We start from the raw sequence: 26,751 nt of genomic DNA on the forward strand, positions 1-26,751 counted from the left end.
ACTATAGTATCAAAACACGAGCGTTTTTTCGCTGCTTGCCGCTAAGGTACATGTATTCTTGTCCCCTTGAGGATCTACTACACAATTCAAGAGATTAGAAAAACACGGGAACAGTCGCGAAAGTCAGTCGAACTATTGCGACTATTCCAGCGTGCAACTTGTGTGTACTTGTGTGAGTCGACTAAATTGAAAGTAACCCGATATTATTCCGCGTGGGATTAAAAAGAAAGCAAATTGAATGTTAGAAAGCAGTATTACTCGTTCTTGTATGTCCACGGGCTTATTTGCCTGTCGTATTAAGTCTTTGTTTGATGATTTGTTGTAATCCTGCATTGGACGTAAATATATAAGTCCTTCATGGCACTCTTGCTTGACCCTGTCACAGTAACCTTCTAACTACAACGACTTGTTTATTTAGCGTTGAACGTGTGTAGTTATGGTACATGCACACGGCAAAAGCATCAAGAATCCTGTCTATCTTTATACCTCTGTAAACGGGTTGTCCTTATAGTTGTTTATTGTGCATAGATCATATAGTAAGAGAAACAAGTGAACGCACTCTCCCTTTCAAAAATAGCATCCGGAGTTCTACTACAAATCAGGTTCATGATTCTAAAACCAAGTTATATATTAAGTCGTTTTATGATGTTGATATATTTTCTTTTTGCTAGGGAAACGTGCGGTTTGATTTTAACGTTTTATCAGTTGAGTACAGTTGAAAATCGGCCTCGTTTGTCTGACTGTCTCGAGTATGAGGCCACAACTCCAACTTCCCTCAATTGCAAAATTACACCAAACTTATTATTTATCCTAGATTTTAGTTCAACAGGTGGCAATAAAAAACACATCGCTGGAGAAATTTATTAAAATTATGCACTAAAATTTATTCATGCGAACTCCAATTGCGGTATTGTCTTGCGGTAATTGAAATAGGAAGGATCGCCAGAGAATCTTTTTTCTTGAATCAAACCACCTTCTACCGTCACAATAACTCGGTTATCCGCGAAACTTAATTTAATTTGATAAATACATTTCTTTACTTTTGCTTGTTGCTATTTTCGAGTGTTCTTGCTAGTTTGAAATACCCAGACCACAGGAATATTGTTAGTATTTGTCGACATGAGTTGTCACTGGTGAGCCAGGTGTTTTGCCGCTGCTACGAACAACTTTAAATTTTAATATCGTCTTTTCTTGGTGCTTGCAAACGAGTGGTCGAGAATTCTAAGTCCTAAATCAGCGGCGAAATGCCTGACTCGAAATCGAGGTAGAATAATTCACACGTAATAGCGGCCATTGAAAGTGTATTGTACGCAAGGGGGCTTATAGTGGGAGCTCTGTCGGGAATTCTGTGGTTGCCATCGCAGTGTATGCGGTGTGAGGGGCGCCCGGCGTTTGCAGAAAGCGAGTACACGCGAAATGATTACATCCTCACGGAGTCAGTGACATTATGCCGTTTACCAGGGTAAGGTTACATGTGCGAACGTGTAGTTTGCTCTAGGCTCATCCCAGGTCAATTCACTTTGGCATAGCTTTACCTGCCAGGAGAAGCCAGCCCGTTGCTAGTAATAATTCATGCGCTATTAGCTTGACACGAAAGACTGATTCTACTGTATTTATCCACGCCTGCTAATGTGAGGTCCTGGGGCATTTGTTATTTTCCGTCTTCCAGTTTACTAGGTGAAGTCAGGCGTAGAATAGCTGCTGTCCTTATTGTACACAGACATCAATGTGTATTTGCATACGTTCGACTCCGACTGTTCGCATTCGCTCGCTTACATTACCCAACACTTCATTCCCGCCGAGTTGTGGATACTAACAATGCAAACCGGCTTCACTTCCTGACTAGCAGTGGATCAAGGTAGACACAGCTACGCGATAGCGCAATGCACTTGGCCATTACAGTAAAACTCGGTAATGTTTTCTCCTGAAAGTTAATCCTATGGTCGAGTTATTTCATTCAAATAAAAAGGAAAACTGGCAGCATTTACTGTACGTCTGTTGATTCTAAATACACCATGCTTAAAGACCTGTAGGCTAGTGATATTGATTCTCCAAGTAATGCCCTTATAAGTCAATCGTTGCTGCACTATCATTCCAGATACACTCAGAAGTAAAGCAACTGAAATCTTTGATTATGCAGGCCTAAATGAGCAGTGAATTGAATCATACTTCTTTTGCTGACTCAACTACCTCTACTTACTTGCCACCCAGTAGGATGTCCGAGTTTTGCATCCAGCCCTTCCTCGATGACATCCTTCGCTGCCAAATTTATGGTCAACGGTTTATAATCAAGAAGTTGGCGAGCCTAGTCATTGAATGTACTAAGTTCTCTCATTCGGAGAAGTCGGATAAAGATAGTTTAAAGTTTGACACGGGATGTATGATATTTTATTATAAAACGTCGTGGCTTATCATCGAGCAAGTACTGCTTTTCTTACAGGCGAGTTTTGTCCATTATTGTAAACATTTTACACTTCAGTGCTTACTGAGATACTTTGAATGTTTTTCTAAGTGTAGCTTTTTAAAAATATGGTAGAAATAACTACCCATAAGATCTTGTCTCTCGTCAATACCTGCAGCTAGTATATATGTACCACTTAGTTTTTTCCATGTGCTTTTGTAGTAGAACAGTAAAGAGAACAGTCGCACAAATTTTCCATCCCACGAATAGGTCACTTAATGTTGTTGTTATTCTTTTGCATGTTCTAAATACCAAGTAGTCTATTCAATCAATTTTTTGCCATCTCAAAAACAATCCTTGGTATTTGCTGCGTGAAGTACGCCTCACTTCGCCTCACTACGCCTCATGCTGTCATAGAGCCACTTGAAAACCATGAGAAGAGAAAGCTTGGGAAAACTGGGTCCATGCCACGAGCGTGATGTGTTATCACTAAATGTGACCTCAAAACCGCAGCTTTGTATGTTGTTCTATGAGACCCACTGCATGTGGCTTTCAAGCTGGTGTGCTTGTCCCCTAAACGCTGGTGTCATCCTGTGCAAATCTAAATCTTGTTCACCAAAATTCCATGATATCAGCTGCAAATGTTGCTATGCAAATATATCTATCTAAACAGTATTTTTTTGCATAAACAGCTTTGTACCTCGTGAACCTTATCTTCATACTTTGCAACTCTAGATTTTGGGTACACCAAATACTACAATATCAGATGCAAACCTCATGGTTTTCTTGGTTTTGCATTTGTGGTGTCTGCTTTAAACCTATTTAGTTTAATGTCGCGGAATGTTAGGATGTCACGCCAGAAACTTGCCGCGATATGTAACATTTGTGAAACTTCTACTTAATTTTGCAACTATGTTTTAATGCTGGGCATTAAGTCATTCCGATGTATTCCAACTTACCTTCATATTTCGCTTACATTTGCGTGACGCGTGACCAAAACCGTGATTTGTCTCATTGCGTGTGAGAGCTAGCGTGACTCGTTCTTATTTTCGGGGTTTTGCGTGATATTTATTGACTGCACTCGATAAGATTGGCTTCGTGATGCGTGACCTGGAATATGTTACAGTATGCATGTTCACTCGTTTTATCTACACTCGTGGCTTAGACCCCCGCGTGCGTTTATACTTGTTGATTTCTCCCCGTCCGTTCACTGTTGTTTTAATCACGAATTGCGTGTTGCTTCGTGATACACCGTGATATGCGTTATCGGGTATCGACATGTGGGTTTGCTATCGCGTTATCTCAAGTTAAACTTCCTGGCACTCATTAATATGGAAGCATCCAAGTTAAACAATTTCGTTTCCTCCTGAAAATTCATCGTTTACAATAAACATATTTTAATAGTGCAATTTCCTAACACCAAAAAATAGTTGTGTTTATTTCCATTTGAATTAAAGAAAGTTTTATAAAGTTCTTCTATTTTGAAGAGAGCTTTTTTTTGTTGAAACGAACGAACAAACGAAGTTAAGCTAGGTCAGCGGCGTAGCCAGGAGTTTAACAGGAGGGGGCCCAAAAGGGACTTTCAAGGTATACTTCAATACTTTCAAGTATTTTTGGCTACTAAAAGGGGGGGCCCTAGGCCACCCCCCTGGCTACGCCTTGCGGGTATACTCCGATGTCCTTTTATCTTAGTTGCTTCTCACAAAGTTCAGCCGAGTATACTCCGGGGTTGTTTTATCTTGAGTTGCTTCTCACGAAGTTCAATCGAGTATACTCCGAGATCGTTTTATCTCGAGTATCTTCACATGAAGTTCAGCCGAGTATACTCCGAGGTCGTTTTATCTCGAGTTGCTTCTCACGAAGTTCAGCCGAGTATACTCCGAGGTCTTTTTATCTCGAGTTGCTTCTCACGAAGTTCAGCCGAGTATACCCCGAGGTCGTTTTATCTCGAGTTGCTTCTCACCAATGTTTTTGTCGCCAGGTAATCCGTTGGATAGAGGAGCATGGGGAGACGTTTCTCAAGAAGCACACGGGTATCGGCAAGTCTTTGGTGAAAGCCGAGGCTCTACTCAAGCGGCATGAAGAATTCGAGAACATCGCTCAGGTAAGTCAACCTCATTTAATCCAATCATCACCTAAACCCTCCCCTACCCTGGGTATCCGTAAGACGCCAAGTCAACCTCATTTAACCAAATCATCACCTAAACCCTCCCCTACCCTGGGTATCCGTAAGACGCCAAGTCAACCTCATTTAACCAAATCATCACCTAAACCCTCCCCTACCCTGGGTATCCGTAAGACGCCAAGTCAACCTCATTCAACCAAATCATCACCTAAACCCTCCCCTACCCTGGGTATCCGTAAGACGCCAAGTCAACCTCATTAAATCAAATCATCACCTAAACCCTCCCCTACCCTGGGTATCCGTAAGACGCCAAGTCAACCTCATTAAACCAAATCATCACCTAAACCCTCCCCTACCCTGGGTATCCGTAAGACGTCAAGCCAACCTCATTAAATGGAATCATTATAGCTCCCTTTCTACCCTGCGTATCCGGGTAGGAGGAGAAATCATTATATCTCTACTCCTAGGGAGGAAGGTGTGAGTGATCTGCGATCTATTTTTTTTAATTAATTGAACAATTTTTTTTAAACGTCACTAGTAATTGTGACGTTCTGTCTCGACAGACTTCGCTAAGCAGGCCAGGCAGGCTTATCCAACCTTCCCTATTTTTCGATTGCTTTAGGGTTGTCATATTAAGAAAACAAATAAAAGCTATGGAATATTTCACCTACAGGCCTACACCTTAATGATAATTTAACCCTGTCACAATACCGTCAGTCTACTTATGAACCTCGGCTTATTGCTCCCATTCCACGCTTTTGTGTTTAATATGATATTCATTATCTGTACATGCCTGACATCGCTATCCATTGGCAATGTTTTTGTTTTCCCCGAAAGACTAATTAATTTCCCCACACTTGTGTACAATAGCCCCTTACCGACTCACCACCGATTGTTTCGTCTCCCGAACCGAGTCTTTTCAATGTCGATCAACTGTTCATTTCCTCTTGTTTCCTGTTTCTGTGGAACACGTCACCGCGTCTGTTCGCGTCCCTGTGTGATAAGTCGAATAAAGAGATTCTTTTCAATCGCTTTCAATGAGATTCGGGATTAGGGCAGATAGTGGTGAGCTTTATCTGATTCCATACTACGTGCTGTGTCCATTTGAGGTTTATTTGTATCGAAAGAAAATACCTTGTGATTATTTTAGTCTTGTTATGGCTCCCTACAACACCTTTGATTCAAAGCTACCTTTTAATTTAGCTGGGCACCATGTTTTGTAGGGCACTTTTTCAAGTTCAGAAGTCATTATTTTCGTTTTCTGTATTATATTTTTCTGATATTGTAGGAAAGAAAAGAGGGGATAATGTAGAGATTTGGATTACTTTATTCTTTGCCCATTCCCACTTAATTTCTTTTAATTTTCTTTTTTTATTTGTAGATATTATTCAAAACTTTTTATGGGGTTTTTAATATTTGTTTCAAAAAAAATTTTGCTCATAAAAGTCGTTATTGTGATTTGTTTTGCAAAGTCATCGGGATTCCTGTATTGTTGTCGATATTTGCTCGTAGGGCATTCGGCAATACGAAAGCCACTCGGATCGAGAGAGTTGCAATATAGTGTCGCACTAGCCCGTGGATTTACCTTATCTTGGTTTCTAGAAGAACATTGTCATCCACTCTCATCGTGTCCGTAGTGACCGAGTCACCCACGCATAATAAACACCACGCACTCACTAGGTCTGTTTTGAAAACACGAACGTTTATCTTCACGAAATTGTTATATTAGGTCCACCATGCTCTTTGGTCTCTCCAAAGATTTTTTACCTCTTAAAATTATGTCCCTAGAAATATAACCAGTAATTGAAAACCAGACCGGAGATTTGATCGTCTTTCGATGACTGCGGTTTTTAGTATCCTGCGTTTGCAACAGCTAAATCGCCATCTTTTAAAATCTTTAAAGCGTTTTTATTGGCCAGCACCGGAATGGTTTCCAGCCACGCCACTTTTCTACAATTCACTGACCAATCAAAAAGCGCCAATTGTGATCCCAAACATTCGCCAAATATTGGAAATCGCACTTGCGGGGCCAAGAATGAGCCCTTCATCTTTCATTTTTTCTCTCGCAAAATAATACTACTTGAAATCTTCAAAAAATGTCGATCACATTACTCCTTAGTTAGTGTTTATAGTTGAAAATACAACGGTTTATTCGCAAAATAAGAATCTACGAATGGAGTCTGATACGCTATTGACAATATTTTGGTTAATTGTCTGAATTAGCCTATGGAAATGGTTCTTGGAGAGTCACTTGGCGTTGAGCGTTGGCGGGAGCATAAAATGGCGGCTTGAATTGCCTTCTTTTGCCCCCATTAGAATTATTTTGTTTTGCTGTTATTTGCCTATTTGTCCTTCCCTACTGGATGTTTACACTTTCATGCTACTCTCGAAAATCCTTCGTGCGAAAACAAACCCCACCTTACCTAGCAATTCAAAATATTCCTTTCAATCCCCCCACGGTCAGGCCCTTTCAACGAACGCGATGACCTCAATATTTGCTAAGCTATTTACCCGTTGTCTATCCATACATCTCCGAGCATATAATCCATGAGTCCCCTTCTAGCATCGTCCCATGCATCCTTGCCCCCAGTCGATTCCCCTTCATTAGATCCCTCCGGCTTCTGGGGCTCTGACGTCACATCCGGCTTGGGTATCGCTGATGTATGACGGTTGTTAATGTTGCAGAACACGTACACGAACGCGGCTAAGCTTCTCGAGGCCGCGCGCCACCTTGCGCAGTCTGGCGAGTGCAACCCGGAGGAGATCCAGAAGCGAGTGGACTATTTCGAGAAGCGCGTCCAGGAATTCATCGGGCGCGTGAATCGACGGAAGGGACTCCTCAAGCTCGCCGTAAACTTCTACACGCGGACGCAAAAGGTATTATGGGAGTATTATACGCGTGCGCACACACCACGCACGCACTGCACACCTCGTTAACCCCTGTGCATATGCATGAGCCTGTTAGGCCATCAATCATTAATGAGTGTGCTTGAGTAGGGACTCGAACTTAGGTTTGTCTCGATCGCGGAAATTTTTTTTCTGTTTTTGTTGAACGACGATGGCGTAGTGGTGTTTGCGTATAAGAGTCAGTTTCAAAATGTTCCCGCAGGCTCTGTTGGAGCCTTTGGAAGTCTGTAATACGTGTATTGTCAAGGCAAGTTATCTCTGAACCCGGCTTTTTTTATTCATTAATTTCGGTGAATGTACGAACACGTAAGTGTAACTTCGACAGGCTCTGAGACCATTCATTGATTCGATTTAATCATTCGTTTTGCTGTCATGTTGTAGTGGGGGAATCTGTGGATCCTCTGTACGAATGGTCATAGGTTATCGTAAGATACTCCTTCTGGTATGCCAAAATACTGCAATGAAGTCCTACGCAATCGATAGTATCAAGCAGATTTCGGTATTTTTCAATCGATTTTGAAATCGCCGCTTTTCCTGTGTGTGTCTAACGAAGAATGGCGTGATCTAAGGCTGTTGTGGTCTCTTCTCGCCAGTCGAGCGATCAATTGTTCTAGAATATGAACGTTGAGCGCTGGGGTGATTTTGTACGTCCATATGTTTATTGCGTGGATTTGTTGACTTTGCGCGCTCGGGGTATAGTTATTCTCGCTTGTTTGTTATCTTACAGCTCACGGAACTGGTCGAACAGCTTAAATCACAATTGGAGCTGGAAGAAGTCTCCGACAACCCGGACAATATCGCGACAGTCTTAACAAATCTAAAACACCAAGGCGAAGCTACCCTCGACTCCATTCATACGGCTATCGATGAAGGGGAAACAATCGTCGAGGAGCTTAAGCTTGCGAGCGCCGATGGAATGGACTCGAGCTCTCTCCATCATGTTGAAAAAGTTATTAAGGAATTGGACAGGGTTCGTAGAGCGATTGAACACTCTTGGTCACGCCGAAGACAGCAGCTCGAGCTGTGGTTACAGCTTCGCGAGTTCGAGAGAGCCGCAAAACAGGTAAACTTTACCAATTTACTGTCGGGAATTTGAAGTTTGACTGTAAATTGATTACCAGAGGTCATTATCAGCCGGGGGTTGTGGGAATCAACCCGGCGTTTTGTAACGTCCCTCGAAAGGGCTAGCCTAGTTAGAGGGACCGCAAATCGTTTATTCATTTCTTTGTGTTTTTATTTGTCACGGACGCGCAGGGCTCCATTTGCGGTGACTTAGTTCGCGCTAGCAGATTTCTACGGAAGAATGATGGATTAAAATTCCTACTGTGACTGTTTTTACGCTCCTGGCATTTCGAGCGCGATAACTCCGACACAGCGTGAGAAGTGTTATTCTATTATACAGATCTTAGGACCCCTCGACCGCACACATGTATGCGTCCATCCGCGCGCAAAACGATCTGTTCTTTACTGACAGCCGGGAACAACTTACGACCCAGAAATTCAATCCCCCAACACGCTTTGCTCCTCGCTAGTTAGCGCTCTGCCTAAGACGTGATCTGCATCGACTTCATCTTAATCCCGCAGGCTCGTACCTCATTAAATCTCACCATCTACACGTAATGAATTCGAGTTATTATTGGTCACGATACACGGAGAGGTTTAGTCCTAAAGCAGCCTAAAAAACCCTGACTCGAGAGCTAGTCCTCGCCTATTAAACCTGGAATGCCGGTTTTGGTTTTGCTATTATTGTCGCTCTTGGCCAAACTGCCATCGGAGTTATTATCGGTCAGTGCGAATACAAAACAGCGCGACCTAACAAAAAAATCAATCATCCTGAAGTGGGGTTTTGTATACTTTGAAAAAGACGTAAACACAACTCACTCAATTCATTTATTAAAACTGCGATGTTTTTGCTCGTTCAGCTTTGGTTTGTTTAGGGCTAAATAAACATGACTGTGCCAATATTTTGAATACTGAGCTAAAGCCCGTGTAACACAACCCTCATATCTCATCCGAGTACGACGAGTATCTGTTGGCTGAGCTACAGTAATCTCACTCTCGACAGTGATGTACAAGGACATAAATTAGAAACAGTATGAAATCCGATCAGTATTAATAGCTCTGATCCTGACCCGAACTTTGTTGTGCGTGCTTCACTCTTTGGTGTCAAGCATCTTCCTTCTCTTTAACTAAACGACAACTTCCTGTCTGTCCCACTATCCTCTCACGAGCGCTACTTAGCAAGAGACGAAATTTCTGTCGCTTTTCGCGAATATTGAGAAGCAGTTCAGGTTTCTCAATCGCACTGCACAGATAAAGTTTCAAATGGTTCTTTTATTGCACTTATTAGAATTCTTCTCGTGCTCGCAAAGTGAGTTTAAGTTAATGATGTCACTAGAATACTGAAGTTGATACAAATGTGGGCACGTTCCCCCTTTCATCTTCCCTGCGACCCTATCTATTCATGGTACTCGTGCAACCTAAATAGACCCTGCGCGGAAACTCGGTGCCAATTAATATTAGGTGTGAGACTCGAGAGTGTGGTGTTTAGTCTCCTATTAGTTGTTTTGTCCAAAACGTTTCTTTAATTAGGCCATCTCGAGTATTACGCCTTTATGGGTTTGTCTATTCATTTATGAAACCCTTGGATGACTACGCTATTTGTACCAATTATAAGTTTTACCCTAATTATTTTGCCTTAAGTTTGAATATTATCACTAAACTTGAAATGGAGTATTTTTGCGTGTCTTTTTTTTTCTGCATGAGCTCTTTTTATTGTCTTATTGTTTTTGTTCCTTCGCTTATTATCTTGTTCAATTTATGTCGCCCGCTTTGTTTTGTCGTTTCCTTACATGCCTCTGAAACAATTCATTAAATTGCAAATTGTCCACTCTATCTTAGGCTGGAGTGCTGGTTTGTTTTTGTTGCCGCATCTCTGTTCATTGTTTTTGTATTTCCTTCTGACCATTCACCCTTCAGTGTCGTTTTGACTGTCACCCCGCGTGACGTTCCCCCATGCTATGAGATTACGTGATCCTTCCTTGTTTTGCGCACCAGACAAAGTTATTTGAAAATGCCATTGAAATGCCTTTTTTAGAACAAAAATACTTAGCAGTCGTTTTTGACAAATTTGTATAGTCAGAAGCAATCATTTTATTGGTAACGGGCATATTTTGTGAATGTGTTTATTTAGTTCTCCTACACTAACATTTTAGTATTAATGCACATTTCTTAATTAACTTCGTTCTTATTAAACATTTAATACTACAATTTTTCGCTCAATGCGGAGTATGTTTTAGTTCCATGATTCGTAGTTGTTTGTGGAATCGGGAAGTTCTGTATAAGTTTTTTTTTTTTGAGAGGCTTATCGTTAAGTCTGTTGTATGTTTTGGTTCGCAGCTGAAGGATCGACTCGAGTCATGTGAGGAGTTACTCGAGAGAGGGGTCGTGGCCCCGGACTTACCTCGCGCCAAACAGGCTCTAACGCACCACGAGGACTATGTCCAAGACATTGAAAACGCGTCTTTACGAACGTTCTGTCGCGGTGAAGAGCTTATTGACGCTCTCAAGCAATCTGAGATCGAACTCAGGGTTAAAGACCCGCTAACTGCTGAAAATATTGACGCACAGACACACGTGCATAATTTATTAGAAGTTTTACATAGAAAAAGAAGAGATCTACGGGACTTGGCGGAAGAGAGGAAGATCAAACTTGAACAGAATTTACTGTTGCGGCAGCTCGAAAGCGATGCCAAACAAGTGAGTACCCTCTGCTAGGGATGGGGGATGGGTGTGGTAGGGTGACAACAAAAGAAGCCATACTCACTAGGAGAGGCAGGGGTCTGTAGTGTGATGTATAATACATGGGGGAGGGGGTGGGGGAACTTTAGAGTGCAAACTAATAGAATAGGGGTGGGGAGGGAGGAGAGAAACAGAAGTGTTATATTGTTACATTGGGGAGGGGAGGGGGTAGAGTGGAACAATGGCAGTCGATCTGTCATAGTAGGGGGTGGGCTAGAGGGTGGGGGAGATGCAGATGATAGATGAGAGATTCAGAATTATAGGGCTTGGAAATTCTCCGTGGGTGCATTATACACTGACTCAGTTTTATGCATAGCTCGTCATAAAGATTTCTACCTATTTTTTATTATAAATTCGTGTGTTGATAATGTACTCGTGCATTGGAACCCCAACAACTCGAAAAATAAAAACACGTTTCGACCATTGTTCGACTGAGAATTTGAATCATCTGTATATAAATGGTCAAAAGCATCCTCTACAGTACATGTTTGCGAAAGATCTGAATTTTAGAGTGCGAGTATGTGGGATCACAGGATCTACATTTACGTATGATTTTAGCTCCACTATGAATATATTAACTCTGATGCAATTAACTATGTATGAGATACGGCTTTATGAAAGCACTTCTTGTTTTATACGTGTAAAAACTTAAAGTGTCGCGTAAACCATTATTCTGATTCAAACCATTTTGGCGCCTTTCAACACCTGTTCGCTTTTTTTTAAATTTTCGTCGGTTTCTGATACATTTTCTCGTGCTTTCTCGAATGATATTTGTTAGTTACTATAGTTACCAAGTATTTACTATAAAAAGAAACAGTTTCAGTTCCTGGGATCAGCTGTTGTGAAGCGCACAACTCCATAAAGCACTCTTAAAGCAGATTCACATTTCAAAAGTAAACAATAACATAATTTGGGTCTCTGTAACTTTGTGGATGACCACGCGCTTTTAGGTGAGAAAGGTTTTAGATATTTTGTTAGAATCACAATATTTCAATATTCAATTTTGTGTTACAATGTTTTCTGTTAGTAACGCCTATTCATTTCATTCAGATCGTCGACTGGTTTGGAGAAGAAAATAGCGTTTTGTCCTGATTTGTATCCCGAAATTGTTGGCCCGCAATCTTGGTGGTGGTCATTGTTTTGTCCGAGATTTTTTCTATTATAGGTTTGATTACTCTAGAACGTGGACTAGGTTTTGGCCTTAATTTTTCAGATTCTTGTCCCGGGTTTCTCAATTTTTGTTTGTGGGGCGGGTTTTATCCGATATTTGTCCGATTATTGATTCTGGTTTCTCCATTCTAGGTGGTTGGCAAGGGTTTTTTCCGATATTTGCCCATTTTTTTGCGTTTCTCCATTCTAGTTTGTTGGGCTGCATTTTGTCCGATATTTGTCCGACTATTGATCAAGTTTTCTCCATTCTAGGTGGTTGGCTGGGTGCGTAATGGTGAGGCGATGCTTTACGCTTGTACCGATCTCGGCAGCTCACTAGTGGAGGCCGAGGCGTTACTCAGAGAACATGACGAATTCCAACGTGCAATTGAGGTAAGATTTCCCCTGCTTTCGTGCTATAAAAGATGGTACATCAGATGATACACACCTTTAAGTGTTCACATCTTTTCTTTACATTCCTTCCTGGGAAAATTTGTCCTCCTGAAATCCTGCCTAATCAGACTCGGGACTCCGAGTCTTACGTTCCTTTGTAAAACTGCTGATTGCTGAACATATACTACTTACTGTTACCGTAACAAAACAAAAAATTGTGTGGAATTGATTCAGGCAGCTTCTATCCGCTATTGTGAATGAAATGCTTGTGTCTAATCACTCCTAATGTTGCTTCTATGTTCTTTGCAGAAAACATGTCAGAGCGCGACGGAGGTGCGGCAACGCGCTGAGAAGCTCATCAAAGATGGACACTTTGAGCCGGAGACGATACGAGCCTGCGCTGATGCGATGACGAACCGCTGGCAGCATCTAATGGAGCGATCAGAGAACAGAAAAGTGCTCATCACGGCGTCTTTTAACTTCTTCAACGCTGGAGAAGCGGTAAGGGCGACCTTAGTGGTGCCATAACCAGACTGGGTAGCATCGTATTAAAAAACGCAAAGTTTGGTTGTACCGTCTGATTAGTCTACACGATGCTATGAGATGGCCTGATTAGAAGCCATCTTAGTGTAGGCCAATGAAAACAGTTAAGGGTTTTGAATAACGGAAGCCAAAATGCATTGTATGGCCTGGAATTCATGAGCGTGAGCTCGCAGATCTCTCAAAATCGCGCGCCCTCTTTGCGCGTTTAAACTGTTACTGAAGTCTCCAGATAAAGTTTCTCTAAATAGAGGTGTCTCGCGAAGAACGATAACCAGATTAAAGCTAACGCAGTTGCCCTTGAGGTTCCTCTTGATAACATTTCACATTTCAACTACATGTTCACATGGTTTGCGCGAAGTCTCAAAATATAATTTCTCTTAAATAGAGGTCTCTCGCTAAGAACGATAACCAGATTAAAGCTAACGCAGTTGCCGTTGAGGTTCCCCTTGATAACATTTCTACATATTCACATGGTTATTTGCGGCTCCCCTTAGGTGGGCTCCTTAATGGACCGCCTTGTGCGTGAGTACAAGACAGAAGACGGCGACCCTTGCAGTAAGCTGATAGAGACGGAAACCACCAAGAAACTAGAGGCAATGAGGGCGATCGTACAGAGTTACGATGACGACCGGGAGTCCATCGTGCACGGCTTCTCGGAGGTCAAGTACACGGCCGACTCGTACCTTAACATGATCACAGCACGAGAGGTACGGAAAACAGGCATTACGTTGTTAAGCCTTGTTCGCACTTGCGACATGATGGTTCAACAGCAATTACTGGTTACTTAGCGTTGTTCGCCAAAAAAACGCCAAAAATCAAATGCGCCCTTTTTCAAGTGGAGACCTATCAAAACAGCCTATGCCCAACTCAAACATAATTTTTCCTTCTTTAAGTCAAAATACGTGGCTAATTGAGTTTGTCTGTAGCGTTTTGTGTAGAAACTCTGTTGTACCAAGCAATGTGGATTAATTGCATTGCGATCGTTAAGTGATCTCTGTAAAATGAGTATGGAGCTGGGACCTGTCTCGTTTCGGTTTTTGCGGTTTGCGTTCAAATTAGACTCTTACCGCAAACTGCGAGAGATTTCTCGACGTATTTCAGCGTGAAATCTTAGGCGTTTCCGTGTACCACCCCCTGTGCATTCCTGCCTAATTCTCTGGCCTTATCAACTCCTTTGCCTGAACACAAGCACACAAGCTCGTCAGTGCGATGTTTCAGTGTAGATTTTTTTATCCCGGCCCAGATCTGTATCTGTACTCAAGAGCCAGTATCTTCTGAGCATGCAATGAAGGCTCGTGTTAAACTGTGCCTTCCCGCATATGTGTTATCTAATCATACGCCTATTTCACAAAAGGTTGTCAGTGCAAATGGTAAATGACTTATGGTTACTAATTATTCGTAAAATTAAAGTTGTTAAATAAAGTCCAGCAATGTTAAAGCCAAGCATTGGTATGATTGACACGGCATTCATGGAAAGCAGGCAATCATTGTAATATCATAGTTTAGATTATATAGTATATATAGAGTATTTTTAAGCCCTGATTGTTTTACCGTGTATAAATAAAGTTACAAGTTTCAAGTTACTTTTAATGGATAATTGTTTTGATTTATCCATATTCTTCGAGACGCATGGTTACTTTCGGTCGTAGAACTGCCATTTGCCAATTGTCCTTTGCCATTTGCACTGACAACCTTTATTGAAATACGTGTATATTGACTGCTCGTGATTGTGTGTTAAGCTGTGTTTTCTGACCATATGTCCTGTGCTTCTGTAGGTGCATGTTGACGGGTCGTACGACAGGGCCGAGCAGCAAGTCAAGGATGTGATGGACGTGTTAAAGGTGCAAGAGCAGGTGGTGATGGATCTGTGGGGGGTACGCAAGACCATGGCGGAGCACTGCGTCCAGTACCTTGAGCTTGAGACCAGCGCTAAGGAGGTAAGTAGGCACCACTTTTACACCATACAGCCACATATCTTGTCACCTTATACTACACCATACTTAAACTAGACACCCTATATTACACCATACAACAACTACTCCAGACACCCATTACTGCACCATACAACATCTAGACACACTACACCACTATATACACTTTTCTACACCATACCACAACTAGACATCCTATACTACACCATACCACAACTAGACAACCTATACCACACCATACTACAGCTAAACCAGATACTTTTCACAACTAAACCAGGTACCCTTACTATACAATATCGCAACTTATCAGACACCCAAGCGGCAAACCAGCTCATCTGAAACACACCATACAGTAAACTTCCACACCACAATTAAAGCGTATTCTACATTACCGACAGCTTGAAGAACGGCCATCCTATACTACCTTTAGAACTTGTAGAAATCGACTTGTGATGGGCTGGTTATATCCTTTAACACTCACCCCTTTTCCCTTTTTTAGGCACTCGACTGGATCCATGAGAATGGCGAGTTCTATCTATCGTCCCACCCTAATGATGGCGACACTGAGGCTGAAACTCGTATGTTCCTTAAAGAACACCACGAGTTTAAGGAAGCGGCCGAGGTACAGTCCTTGGTGTGTACACATTCTTTATACTTACCTACGCATGCAGTATACACAATCAGTCCTTGGTGTGTACACATTCTTTATACTTACCTACGCATGCCGTAAACACAATCAATCATTGGTGTGTACACATTCTTTACACCTACCTACGTATGCAGTTTTTTTTTTCAAAAATATTGGATAAAAGTATTCCAACAAAAAAAAGAAATATCTCATCATTTTGGAAAATGATTTTTCTTTTCTCAAATTGGATTGAAGTTTAGAGTGATTCAAGTGCATTTAGTTCGTTAAAATGTACTACGTAAGAGCAAATCTGAATTGTTTTTTTTTTTTAATTAAATTTTTTTTTTCGCACGTGCTTGGGTCCAGAGTTTTCTAACTATCCAAAAGCAATGTTTCGAACTTGGTTGATAGCATAAAGCTAGGGCGATGGGAGAAGGAAGAACATGAAATAAGTGTGTCTCTAACGGTGCAATCTCAGCGACAGACTGAATAATTCAAGATTACTTTTTACCGTAACTGTGAACTTTGGCATCTAACCAATAGTACGCATCCTCAAACCTACCAAGATTAAACCATAAGCTGCCCTTTCTTATAAACAATATGTATATTTTTTCTACGAATACCTAAATATCCTTCGCTACACAAGCTTTTTGTCATCTCACTTAATCAGTCATGTTACGAAAGCCAATAAAGTGCCGCTCTTTGTTATTGGTGAGTGACACCGGATATAATATAACAATTTAGTTGATGTTCGCAGGCGTAAATATGTTTTGGGCCCGACTCGAGCTCATTTAAAAAAAAAAATGAGCGCTGAGAAGGGCCCAAAACATATTTACGCCCAAGAACATCAACTACATTACTATTATTATAACTTTGGCGAGCATTAAGCGCAAAAACAAAAACAAAAATAAGATCGGAAAACGCGGATGACTCGCGTGATATTTATTCATTGAAAGTTGTTATAACATAATAAATGCGGCTTCAATTCACTTAACAAACGTTGCTAAATATACACGTGTTTAAGGTTCTTTTTGTAAACGAAACAACTGTTTCAAAATATAGAAAGTTTAATGGGATGTCACTTGTAGGAATTAAAATTTATTGTGCAATTGGAAAAGTGACAATTTGGTATGACAGCCTGTGCAGAAGTATTTGTTTCGGTCGATGATTAAAAACTTACATTCACTTCCCCGCCTGCCCTAGATAAACTGCCTTGTTTGCAATCATTACTGTTTTCCATCTCAATGGTTTCACTAGAAGCAAAAGGAAGGCATAGAAACGGCGTAAAATGCCTCCAAGATCCGAGGAGCGGATACTGTGAAAATCACATTCAACATGCACCACTCGGTGAACTTTTTCATCGCCCAGGATGTTTGTTTTTTAGTATTTTTGGGAACAGAATCTTCTTCCATTTTTTTAAGCTCCTCTTCATCGAGCTGAGAAAATTGTGAGTCGTGTCCAGCCATGTTTTCTTGTTTGTTTTTTGGTAGTTGTCAAAACACAACCAAACACGGCAAGCGATGCGACGAGCGGTTTGAATGAATTGCGGGAATTCCTGCTTCCTTCTGATTGGCTCGCTGCAATTCCTTCGCCCTCTCATTGGCTTAGAGCAGCGGGCTTTAATATATTAGAGCCCGCCAAAACTTTCATTAGAGTTAGAATTATAATAATTCTCTTTTGTCCAGGAAATCCGCGATAAAGTTCGCACGATGCTTCAGCAGGCTGAGAGCCTGGTCACTAAGTCGTGTCACCATGGTGATGGAATCAGGCAATGGGCGACGGCGGTAGAGAAGAGGTACAAGGATTTCTCCAGCCGTATGAGCAAATACCGCGTGCGTCTGGAAACAAAGCTCGGTTACCCCACAATCGACCAGGAGGTAAGAATACTTGCGGTCAGCACATCCTTGCCGATAGCTCATCTCTTTACCGGGAAATAACACGTCTACACACAGGTATCTTCTTTTCGACCCCTATACTTAGTACTGACTGTATGGCTATGACTTTGGTACCGTATTAAATTATATGAAGTTATACTTTACTTATCAGAAAATAACGTTTTACCGACAGATGGCTCTTTACAAACCTCTTTTACGACAGTGCTTCAGACCGCCCATGCACACGCTAAGAGGACTGCTGTATGACTGTGACCTTGGGTTAATAAATGATATAAAGTAACACTGTTTTGTTCGGTTGATACTCTGTTGTTGGAAAAGGTCGTGTTTACTTGCGTATTAGGACAAAGTGCGCGATTTACTGACTCGTTCATGTGGTTAGTGTTGTGACTGCCGTTCAAAGTCAAGAGACGAAACTGAGCACATGTGTGAAGTGCCGCAAAGAGCCGAGTGCCGCTTGGACGGCGACTCGAAAAACATGCTCAGATAATTAGCCCCAAAGGCGATATGATCAAGCATGCACGCGCTTCGATTATCCACACTTTTTCACAAATACACTTGCTTGATTTACATCGTTTTAAAGGCGTCTGTGATAATAATTTGATTCGTTTGAACGCGCTCCTATGACTATTACTAATACTCTGTTTGTTTCTGTCGCTCGTTCGCTTATCGTAATCATATCTGATTTCTGTTGGTCGCTTTACAAAAGCTTCGCGCCGGCCGTTGATTCAGCCTTTGTCTCGGGTCCCTGACCAAGGCCGTGGTTGGCGCAAAAAGCTCAATAAAAAACCACAGGTGGACCACATCATTAATTCATATAGCTTGTGCTTTGTGGGCTCACATGACTAAATCAGTAGCGCTGCCAGCAGTACTCTCGGGCGGGAAGCGGGGAATACTACTCGCACGCATGTCTGTGCGAATTCTGGGAAAACTCGGGAGTTGTGTGTAGAACATGGCGTATTGTATGATGGAGGAGGACGAGGTGGACCTTTGGTGGAGTTCTGAGTCGGAGGAAGACGAAGAGGACGATGCGGACACGGGCTACGGGTCGCGCTTGTCGCACCTCAGCTCTTTCAGCACACTCTCACTGTTCTCGTCTTTGCTTATCGACCAGGATGACAACGAATGGCCGAGTTTACACTCGTTGCAGCCAGAGCCACAGGATCAACCGGCGTTCGCACTCAGGGAGACCTCTAAGGACAGTGGTATTCATGAGATGACAGAGGAGAAGAGACGTTCTGCCAAGCGTAAAGAGTAAGTTGAGGCGTGTGTAAGCCCATTAAATAACAATCAGACAAATTAGGAAAGGGAAAGAATCGCTTTCTACTGTGTTATCCGCCTCGTACCTCGCGCTTTCTTCTAGCTAATCTTCTAACTTCTCGACGATTGCATCAGAAATAATAAACACAAAACTGTACCTGTTAGGGGTTCACTCTCATTTTTTATCATTCAAGTACATGACGTTTGAATGCAAATGGGTAGTTCGGGTTTTGTTCTGTCGGTCGGGCCGTTGTTCGCTTTGATATCACTATTCTCAGATAGCAATCATAACCATTTAACCTGGCCCGCGAGCGCAACGTAAACAAGGGGTTCAGCTGGTAAGTTTTTACGAGTTTTCTCAACCTGTTCTTAGCCAACAACCACATGGCACAATGGGATTATAACCATCAAAATCCAAATGTCAAGTCTGTTTCGTTCAGTCGTTTTAATAAACATAGTTTACAATATAGCCTTGGTTGGCGTTGCAGTTTCCGTTTTCCAACATTTCCTTTCCGAAACGAGGTGATGCTCCGAAAGCGCAAACACCAGCGTCCGTAGAAAATTGAAATTCATGCAATGTGTGATAGTCTTGACCGCAAATTTCATAGTGTGGCGTTAAAGAGTTTCACGGCAAGATATAACTGGTGTGTTTATGAATCGAAGCCCTGGCGACAAGTGAAAATAACGGACTCCTCCAGAAGGATCACTGCTAAACAAATCAGACGCTTTAGACGAACTCCCCATTAATTAACACAGATTTAGAAAAAGAATTTGCCTAAAATTGGACCATTCATTTAGATCCTGTTCATTATGAATATTTCCTTCTGGTCATCCCTTTACCGATTGTAAAGGCCCGGTAATTTTTATAATCTGGATTTTTGGATAGGTGGTTGGTGTATTATTCTTTTTTTTGTTTATGTGTCAGCGTATTTCACACTTTCCGCGTATGCTAATTGTTCTTGTGGTTATTTCGTTTTGTGTGGTTCACATTCACGTCAAAGATAATCAAAATTTCGTGTTCTCTCTGTCTTGTCTTTGCGGTTTTTCTTATCAGAGCGCGTTTTAGATCTTCCTGTTCTTCGCCGGAGCAATCACGCGGCCCTGTGGTCAAGTGTTCTCTCTTTCTGTTTTATAAGAAACTTTTTTTTTTTGTAACAACGTCCAGGCTGCAATTAAAACCATGCTAAGACTATGCCGAGGCTCAGATAGTAACAAAATATAGCTTTGTTAGTGTGATGCGTTTTAAAATTCAGAATAAAATTGTGTTCATTTAAACAACCTTAAATATTATTGATATTGATGTGTTGTATCAGTGGCTATTATATTTTTATATACACTATAATTTAAGAACGTCCTTTCAGCCTTAAAATGCTCCAAAAATAAGAACGGCTCAGCCTCAACGGCACATCAGATGTTCTTATGAAAGAGTGTTTTTTAAGTATTAGTTGTATTGATGTGCCTATTTTTCTCTCTTCAGGTTTATCGTGAACGAGTTGTTACAGACGGAGAGAGCTTACGTGGGAGACCTGAAGTGTGTTATCGAGGTGAGTTCCGTGATATTAGAATGCTATTCTTGGATATCTGATTCTTCTGCCGCTATTCCCGCCTTCCGGAAATGAGCAATTAACCTCGCGCTAACACTTCAAAATAGATCCATAAGAACATGGTTCCGGGTGTATTTGAAATGATTGCAATTAAGATTTGGCGGAATTGTCATCTACCGCACTATCTAGCGATGTGTCAACAGTCCCACTCCCCTCCCTTCTCAAATTATCATCCGTCACCGACAATACACCTTTAGTTCCTGGCTAGATTCCTCCCTTTCCCATCACATCCTCAGCCATCTCCGACACTACCCCCTAAATTTCTGGTTGAATTCCTCTTATTACTGTGTCCAGGTCCGAATCTCGTGCGAGGGTCGGATTCCCCTGCCTTCCCCGTCGCATCCTTATCCATCTCCGACACTACCCCTTTTACTCCTGGTTGAATCCCTCTCATTACTGTGTCAAGGTCCGAATCTCAAGCAAGCGGCGTATGCCATTGCGTATATCCCTAAGTGGCTATTGTGCGGTGTTTCCCGCCTTACGTTCCAGCGCTTATGGTCGTCTGTGCTTCTATTTGTAGAATTACGTGAGTGCTATGGAGAACAATCCAGACGTCCCTGCAGGCCTGGTCGGCAAGGAGAGCATTATATTTGGCAACATTCAAGATATCTATAAATTCCACAGCAAGTAAGTGGTTAAAACATATTTGGCAACATTCAAGATATCTAAAAATTTCACAGCAAGTAAGTGGTTTGGAATGAAAAAGATGTTGCAGCTTCTCTTTCTTCGTTAAAACCAATCAACTAATCCTTTGTTATTGTTTATATTTTAATTACAACGGTGTATTTGCAAGAAAACATAAAAATAACCATCCAGAAATAAAGTCTGTTACTCTATTGAAGATATTTGCTTGAAAATATTCATAGCTAGTTTTAACTTTATATGTTGTTGATCGTCATTAATACTTGCTTATGTTTAACACCGACCCCCCACCTAGCGCGAATCATTGCTAATGAAGCGGATGAGAGTTTATTATGTTATCCCACGTGGCAATTAACCTTTTGTCTGCCATGGCTTGAAGCAATGTTCGCTTATCAATTACCGGTCATTCGCCCTATCACTAGACACTGAGCCATCTTATAGAGCAGACAGTTTGCTGAAATGCAATCCGCTAAACCCACAGCAGGTGGATAGGTACTTTGCCCCCATCTAAACACTTCCAGGAAAATAAAACAGAAACGTTTCTCATGACAAATCAATTACACGGTTTAACCCAAAAAGGAGTTGGTCATGCATCCGTTGTCAAATGAACTTTTTTCCCCAGAAAAGTTCTCCCTATGCATCAGTTATCAAATGAACCACTCCCTTATATTGACATATTTTTTACCCTTTTTCTACCCCATTTCCAAAAGCATTAAGCTGTGTCGGAGATCAAATTAACAATTCGCGTCCTTTGGCAAATTAATTTTTATTTCTGGACCAAATCCGCCATAGAATTTCACATGACATCAGTTATCAAATGAACAAAAAGCTTCGATTGACAGAATATATCTATTTTCCTCTACTACATCCCCCCATAGGATTTGGCCATGCGTCTGTTGTCAATGGAACTACTTGCGTCTGTTGGCGAAATTAACCTCCCTCTCGCCCAAAGCATGTGAATCCCTTGCCTCTGTTCACAAGTGTAAATACTTTCCTCCACAGCACATTTTTGCAAGAAATGGAGAAATACGAAACGCACCCAGAAGACGTAGGCGAAGCTTTTATTGAATGGGTAAGACTTGTCTTCTGTTATTTCTTTTGTCTATTTCATAACATGAAAACATTTGGAATGTTGGCAATAATTATTTTGCACTGGATTAGTTTGTCTGCCTCATCAGTTCTTTGTTTTTGCCCACTCAAGGGCATTGTTTTTAGTTAATCCCTATGAGATTACAGCTTGTAAAGCCTTTTTTCAAGGCGCTAATAAGGCCTTTATTCTAGCAACCAAATCCATAAAGATAAAGAAGATCAATTCTACTCCGATTACTTCTATCTTTGTCAGTTAGACAGCTGGTTACTAGGCAGTATTCTTGTAAAATAGACGGTTCGTTATGTTAATAACATGCCTGAATGCCTATTTAGACGGACGAACGGTTAGAAGAATCTATTCCACGTAACCACTCCCCGGCAGATTTTAAAAAATTATATGTGCAGTGTTTACCTAGCCGCCAAGCTTTCTTAAAATCTTGGTTTCACTCACGAAACGTGAGAGGAACGGTAAGACTGAAAAATCCTAGGTTTCCCAGGGTGCTATCTCATTCTTGGATCTTGGATCTCTTGGACGAATATCTCGTACAAGATCTATTTTCCCCAAACCACGGAGCGTGTACTGTGTTCATATTTCGCTAGCGTAATGTTTATTAAAATTTGTCTCGCTAATTAAGTGACATATCTCTTGACTTTACCCTTGGACGTTATCGCATCAAAACTAAATATCTTATCTTCATATATCACAATTTATAGCACTTGGAATAATTGGCATTTTGAAATTGGCATTAATAATTTTGCAATCGTTTCATTCATATGCTGACAGTTTGGCTCCCCTACCGATGCGTTCAACACAATGCACTGTCGAACAACTCTTACCGCTGTTGCGTGACCATGAGTCATGCTATATTTACGCGAAAGATCCCTTTAGTCTTACCCTGAATTACACCGTCGGGTAATGCAGCTTTCAGGCGTACAGTGCTAAGCATAAACATCGTATATTACCAAGGCAAACGAATAAGTAGATGTACGGCACCAAGCATAAAATGTTTCTCTCTGTGATGTAGCTGTAGCCGCACCTCGCGCCATTGTATGTCTACTCTTTTTGTATCTCTGTTCATCGAGTACTTTCTGTGACTAACTTCGCCTTTGTGTGCATAGGGCGAGACGTTTGTGCGCTTCTACGTATCCTACTGCAAGAACAAGCCATTCTCCAACTCACTACTCATAGAACATGGTGGAAATTTCTTCTCGGTGAGTAGAAGTTGCACCCAGTCATGGACAATTCAGTTTATCCGTAGCCTGTCACGGTATCTTTTGGGAAGGTATTATAACAATATAGTTGAAGTTCGTGGTTTTTGTTTTTGTGGATTCATTTAAGCCTAGCGCAGCAATTTCCATTCAAAAAAGCAAGCAGACTTTTGAGCGGGCTAAAATGTATTTGATTTAAAATGTATTTTAGCCCGCTGATTTGTTCATGTTGAGCAGGATTTTTTGTTCACGGTAAATGATGTGCAGGATTTGTGTTTTTGTCATGCAGTGGGGCTTTTATCTTTAGAACCAAAGATGCATAGCCCTAATGAGGTGTAACTAGGTTGATATTTTTTTCTGAATCATAAGGCGGGTTCCTTAGTTGACTATGACCATGACATATCGTGTAATTCCGTAAATTAAATTTTCCAGGACTTACAAGCCTCTTATGGCCATGGCCTGTCTATCTCCGCCTATCTCATCAAGCCGGTCCAGAGGATCACCAAGTACCAGCTTCTACTCAAGGTACACTCACTGCGTTTTCGTTTATCAGTCCCCAGGAAACTTACTGTGGACATAAAAAATGCAACGGAAAGTTTCTTGTAGCTGGTTTCGCTTTTTTACGATTGGAATAAATGAAATGAAACTGCGTGTACATTTTAGTGTGATATAGTACAATTTGTTAATTCGTCTTTCATGTTATTCAGTCAATGTAATTTTCAAATCACATTCTACAAGGGGTATTCGCTTACTCCTGAATCTATTTATCTTTGCGCTGGGTCAGGGTGTTTTAATGGGTCTGAAAAGATGTGTTTGTAAGTATGTCTTGTTTGTTTATAGGACTTACTGACGTGTTGCGAAGGATCTGAAAATAGTCTTCAGGTAATCCATCCTTCCACCTACATCCCATGAGTATTTGATCTGTGAATAAGTTTTCGCGCCTTATTTATACAATCCTCTTCAACTTTTAGTACGATCGTAGGCGTGTACACAGGTGGGTGTGCAGGGTGCGCGCGCACACCCCCCCCCCCCCCCTGGAGGAATCTTTAACCTAATCTAACACCCCCTTAGCCAATCCTGGGTACGCGCCTGGATCGTTGGTAAAAGTCTTTTTGACTGGAAATCTAACAAAATATATCTAAATTCCAAAGACGATTGTTTCTGTATGTTTTTTACAGGCTGGCCTCGATGTGATGTTGAGCGTCCCAAGGCGTGCTAATGATGCCATGTATGTCAACATGTTACATGGGCTGGAGGTACGTCTCATTAAAGGGTAGTCTTGAACTAATTTATAGTTAGCATTAAAGTTAGCATTTTAAAGTTAGCATTTCCTGTAGCATATTGTTGACAGGCGCATAACTGCTGATTCATTCTTCGACAGGAAAACCTTGATCACCTTGGCAGGATAATCCTCCAGGTAAGAGCAAAGCTATCCCGAGTTAGCCCCACCGCAACCATCTAAAGAAGATAAAAAAGAAAAAGAAAAAGCTTAAAAAAAAAGCATATACTGAGTGCCATAACCACTTACATGTCCTACATTTATCACCAGGATGCATTTACGGTGTTCGACCCGAAGCTGTTGCGTCGTAAAGGCAAAGATCGCCACGTGTTCTTGTTTGAGCAAGCGCTGGTTTTCAGTAAAGAGACGAAGGATAATGACGGCAAAGTCAGCTACCTCTACAAGTACAAACTTAAGGTAAGACCATCAATGAGCTACCTCTAGAAGTACAAACTTAAGGTAAGACCATCAAATAGTTACCTCTACAAGTATAAAGTTGAGGTAAGACCATTATGGAGCTATCTAGCTACGATTACAAACTCAAAGTAAGACCATAAAGGAGCTATCTCGCTGCTAGAACAGACGCAAGGAAGGACAACACAGGGCACGTTATGAGTTTTTAAAAGAATGTATCCGCGCGAAATGACTGTTATTTTGCATTGACTTACGTAAGTATACTCATTTTCCTGGGCTGATGATAGTATGGTGGCAAGAATTACCTTTCTTCTTGTCTCCTTACCATCTCAAGCCTCTTTTCTTCTCTATCCTTGACAGCGCCGATATTTCAGCTAATACGTTGGTGACCCCTTACTCTCTTACCTTTTTAAGGCCGCTTTTTAAAGAGATTAAGATCTCTAGACTTATCACTTCGCTGAAGCACCGACAAGTCAGGCTGCCAGGTGTAAAGTTCGTAAAGTCATGTGCTAGTTGCGTGCGTGCGCGTGATTTTGAACGCCGGTTCCATTATTAATTCAGCTCCATCCTTGCGCTTATATGTTTTCGCTTGCCTTATCCAACACATTCAAACCTTCGTTTAAGAGTAAGTACAAAGAGGCGCATGTGCATCATCATTTGTGCCCGTTTCCTGATAACCCCCCTCTCATCCCCCCCCCCCATGTCTGCGTGACTTAGTGGCTCTGCTATTTCTCTACCCAGACCTCTGAGCTTGGGGTTACTGAGCACATTGCTGAAGACCCCTGTAAGTTCGCTGTGTGGACAGGCAAACCACCGCAGTCTGAAGATAAAAGAGTCATTAAGGTAAAGCGACTTGGCAGGACTCGGGGGTAGATAGTTTTCATTTGGGAGTAACTCGTTTCTATTCGGAAGTGATTCCTTTCCATTCGGAATTGACTCGTCCCTTTTCGAAATTGACTTGGTGTTATTCAGCAGAGTTTAGTTCCCCTCGCCACAGGATTTCCAATGTTTGAGACAAGACATTTGCGAGAATACGGTCAAATAAAAGCAGACAAGTGTTTATCTGTCATATATCGCTGACCCTGCTTAGCAACTTAGTACTATGTTGGATTAGTTCTGTTCCATCCGGAGGGTGGGAGGGTGAGGGTCGTTTATTACTCGTTCTTGACTTGACTTGTATCTTGTAGGCTGCAAACATCGAGGTGAAGCAACTCTGGGTAAAAGAACTCCGGGAACTTATCCAGCAATTCCAGTTTGGTATTCTTAAGGAGCGAAGTAAGTTAAATACTCTTATACTTTTATCGAGATTTGCAACCGTAAGAACTGCTGTCGGTATACAGCCAACACCCGCGTATAAAAACCTAGAATTTTCAAGATAAGGCGGAATAGGTTCTTATAAATCGGGTTAATATCATAGGACGGAAACCTCATGAATAATTTCTAATAGACCGTTTTCACGATGTTGCGCACGCATAAAAAATGCC

At 41.5% G+C, this 26,751-nt stretch overlaps 1 protein-coding gene and 1 long non-coding RNA gene across 18 annotated transcripts in view; one reads left to right on the forward strand and one right to left on the reverse strand.

The window, feature by feature from the left end:
* Positions 1–26,751, forward strand: part of LOC5515709 (triple functional domain protein) — an 84,201-nt gene that overhangs the window by 34,243 nt on the left and 23,207 nt on the right. For 14 of the 17 annotated variants that reach the window (XM_048724170.1, XM_032385464.2, XM_032385465.2 and 11 more), the window contains 22 exons: positions 4,383–4,505; positions 7,212–7,403; positions 8,161–8,496; positions 10,833–11,192; positions 12,657–12,776; positions 13,086–13,277; positions 13,814–14,026; positions 15,095–15,256; positions 15,750–15,884; positions 17,564–17,755; positions 18,885–19,024; positions 20,508–20,574; positions 21,155–21,261; positions 22,279–22,348; positions 23,485–23,577; positions 24,007–24,099; positions 24,415–24,456; positions 24,753–24,830; positions 24,956–24,991; positions 25,124–25,270; positions 26,009–26,110; positions 26,455–26,542. In XM_048724170.1, the coding sequence (XP_048580127.1) occupies positions 4,383–4,505; positions 7,212–7,403; positions 8,161–8,496; positions 10,833–11,192; positions 12,657–12,776; positions 13,086–13,277; positions 13,814–14,026; positions 15,095–15,256; positions 15,750–15,884; positions 17,564–17,755; positions 18,885–19,024; positions 20,508–20,574; positions 21,155–21,261; positions 22,279–22,348; positions 23,485–23,577; positions 24,007–24,099; positions 24,415–24,456; positions 24,753–24,830; positions 24,956–24,991; positions 25,124–25,270; positions 26,009–26,110; positions 26,455–26,542 (3,088 nt within the window). Of the gene's footprint in view, positions 1–1,323; positions 1,463–4,382; positions 4,506–7,211; positions 7,404–7,541; positions 7,681–8,160; positions 8,497–10,832; positions 11,193–12,656; positions 12,777–13,085; positions 13,278–13,813; positions 14,027–15,094; positions 15,257–15,749; positions 15,885–17,563; positions 17,756–18,884; positions 19,025–20,507; positions 20,575–21,154; positions 21,262–22,278; positions 22,349–23,484; positions 23,578–24,006; positions 24,100–24,414; positions 24,457–24,752; positions 24,831–24,955; positions 24,992–25,123; positions 25,271–26,008; positions 26,111–26,454; positions 26,543–26,751 lie in introns of those variants that run through there. The other 3 variants (XM_032385474.2, XM_032385459.2, XM_032385475.2) reach the window with 3 other exon arrangements.
* Positions 5,009–7,215, reverse strand: LOC116620015. Its single transcript, XR_004296965.2, has 2 exons — positions 6,112–7,215; positions 5,009–5,519 (listed from the first exon to the last, which is right to left on the reverse strand). It is a non-coding gene; the product is annotated as an uncharacterized LOC116620015 (long non-coding RNA).

This window comes from Nematostella vectensis, chromosome 2 (genome assembly GCF_932526225.1).
Source record: "Nematostella vectensis chromosome 2, jaNemVect1.1, whole genome shotgun sequence".
Classification (NCBI taxonomy): Eukaryota; Metazoa; Cnidaria; class Anthozoa; order Actiniaria; family Edwardsiidae; genus Nematostella; species Nematostella vectensis.